At 62.7% G+C, this 1,736-nt stretch overlaps 1 protein-coding gene across 1 annotated transcript in view; it reads left to right on the forward strand.

Annotated features, from left to right (window-relative positions):
* Positions 1 to 292: 292 nt before the first annotated feature.
* The window catches only part of LOC114072295 (class II histocompatibility antigen, B-L beta chain), a gene marked incomplete at its 3' end in the record, with an annotated part of 13,458 nt that continues 12,014 nt past the window's right edge, over positions 293 to 1,736 (forward strand). Inside the window, 3 exon segments of the mRNA XM_027910208.1 lie at positions 293 to 369; positions 669 to 763; positions 1,275 to 1,396. Of these exon segments, the coding sequence (XP_027766009.1) occupies positions 293 to 369; positions 669 to 763; positions 1,275 to 1,396 (294 nt within the window).

Genomic DNA, 1,736 nt, shown 5'->3' on the forward strand with positions numbered 1-1,736 from the left:
GGGACCCGCTGTCGGGTGTCGTCAAAGGGCTGCACCGAGGGCAGAGCGAGGTGGGAATAGAATTAAATGCAGAAAATAAAAGAAGAGAATAAAGAGCCGCACCAAGGGGGTCCCGCCGCCCCGTATCGAGAAGAGCCGCACCGAGGGACCGGCGGGGCGGCACCGGGCAGGCCGGACGATATTCGGTGTCCCCGAAAAAGTCATCCCCTAAAGAACCCCGTGGCAGCCCCTGACTGGACTGGAACAGCGGGCGCGGCCCGGCCCGACCCCTCCACCCGCGCCGGGAGCGGCGATGCCCGCGGGCCCGGCCGGGGCCGAGCGGCGGCAGCCGGAGCAGGGGAAGCGGCTGCAGCGGCGGAGACGAGCGGGGTGTTCCCAACCGGGTCCGCTCCGCTCTCGGGCCCCGGGGGAGATCGGGGGTTGTTCCCAACCGGGTCCACCCCACGGAGCCCCAGAACCCCCCACCCCCTGGGCTGCAGTGCCCCCAACGGCATCAGCCAATCAGAAAGCGCTCACACAGCTGTGACCAATCAAAGCGCGCCTTGTCGATGACTCATCGGTTGCCGGGAGGACGAGACGCAAAACGGGCCCCGATTTTGCCCTCAGCCAATCAGAGCGCGTCCAAAACCCCCCAAAACGGCCCCTCTCGGCTGGCTTTGGGGTGTCAGCACCTGCCCGGCGCTGAGGATGGAGCGTGTGCGGGGAGCTGGGGCCGTACTGGTGGTGCTGGGAGCTCCCCCGGCTGGGAGCGAGGAGCTCTCGTGTGAGCGGGGGCGGGGTGGGCGGGAAGGGGGCAAGGAGGAGAGAAAAGAGAGGGTGGGAGCCCCAAAAGTGAGTGCGAGAGGGGTAGGAACCCACGGAATTATTGGGAGGGGGGTGGGAGCCCCAAACTGAGCGCCAGAGGGTCTGGGGATTGGAGAGTCGGTGGGGAAGGGATGGGAGAGGTGGGAAAAGCGGGGTAGGAGAGCAGGAAGAGGGGTGCCATGGGGGTCCCTCGGTGTCCCCCATCACTGGAGCCCTGCAGCGGTTCCCTGGAGCTCTGGGGGGGATGCTGGACCCACACTAAGGGGGGTTCCAACCCGCCTGTCCATCCTTGGGGGGCTGATGGGGGGGTTCCCACCCAGCCAAGAGCCGGCGCTGCGGGGGCCGTGGGGCAGAGGGGAGTGGGAAAGGGGGTCCAGGGTGGCCCCCTGAGCTGTCAACCTTCTATTGGGGGATAGGGGATGATGTGGGGAGACACTAGGCACCCCCTGACCCGTGTCCTGCACACACAGGGATGTTCCAGGAGTTCTCTACCAGCGAGTGTTACTTCATCAACGGCACAGAGCAGGTGAGGTTCATGGAGAGATTCATCTACAACCGGCAGCAGTACGCCCACTTTGACAGCGATGTGGGGGTGTGATGGTTTTAGTCTAGGCCTTCTTTGGTGACCAGTTTGTAACCAAGGAAGGAGCCAAGTACCCAGTATTCCACACAATTTTTACGTAAACCAGAGTATAAATAGGTCGGAGATTAGACACCTCGCTCTCTTCTCTTCCGGCGAGGTTTGGGAACAGTGGGTCCCTGCGTTGGTCTCGCTTATCTGAGGCTGAGGCCTGCAGAGTCCGCTGTCCTACCACGTGGGAGTTTGGAGAGTGCTGACTGTGACTGCCGATCCTGCTGTTCTAAGGGACGTGGTGAGATCTGTTTTGTTAGTTATTAGTATAGTTTGATCTAGTATACCTGTTCGGTGTCCC

The sequence above is a fragment of the Empidonax traillii genome, unplaced genomic scaffold (genome assembly GCF_003031625.1).
Source record: "Empidonax traillii isolate 1590-97213 ecotype Southwest subspecies unplaced genomic scaffold, ASM303162v1 scaffold2930:size16949, whole genome shotgun sequence".
NCBI lineage: Eukaryota > Metazoa > Chordata > Aves > Passeriformes > Tyrannidae > Empidonax > Empidonax traillii.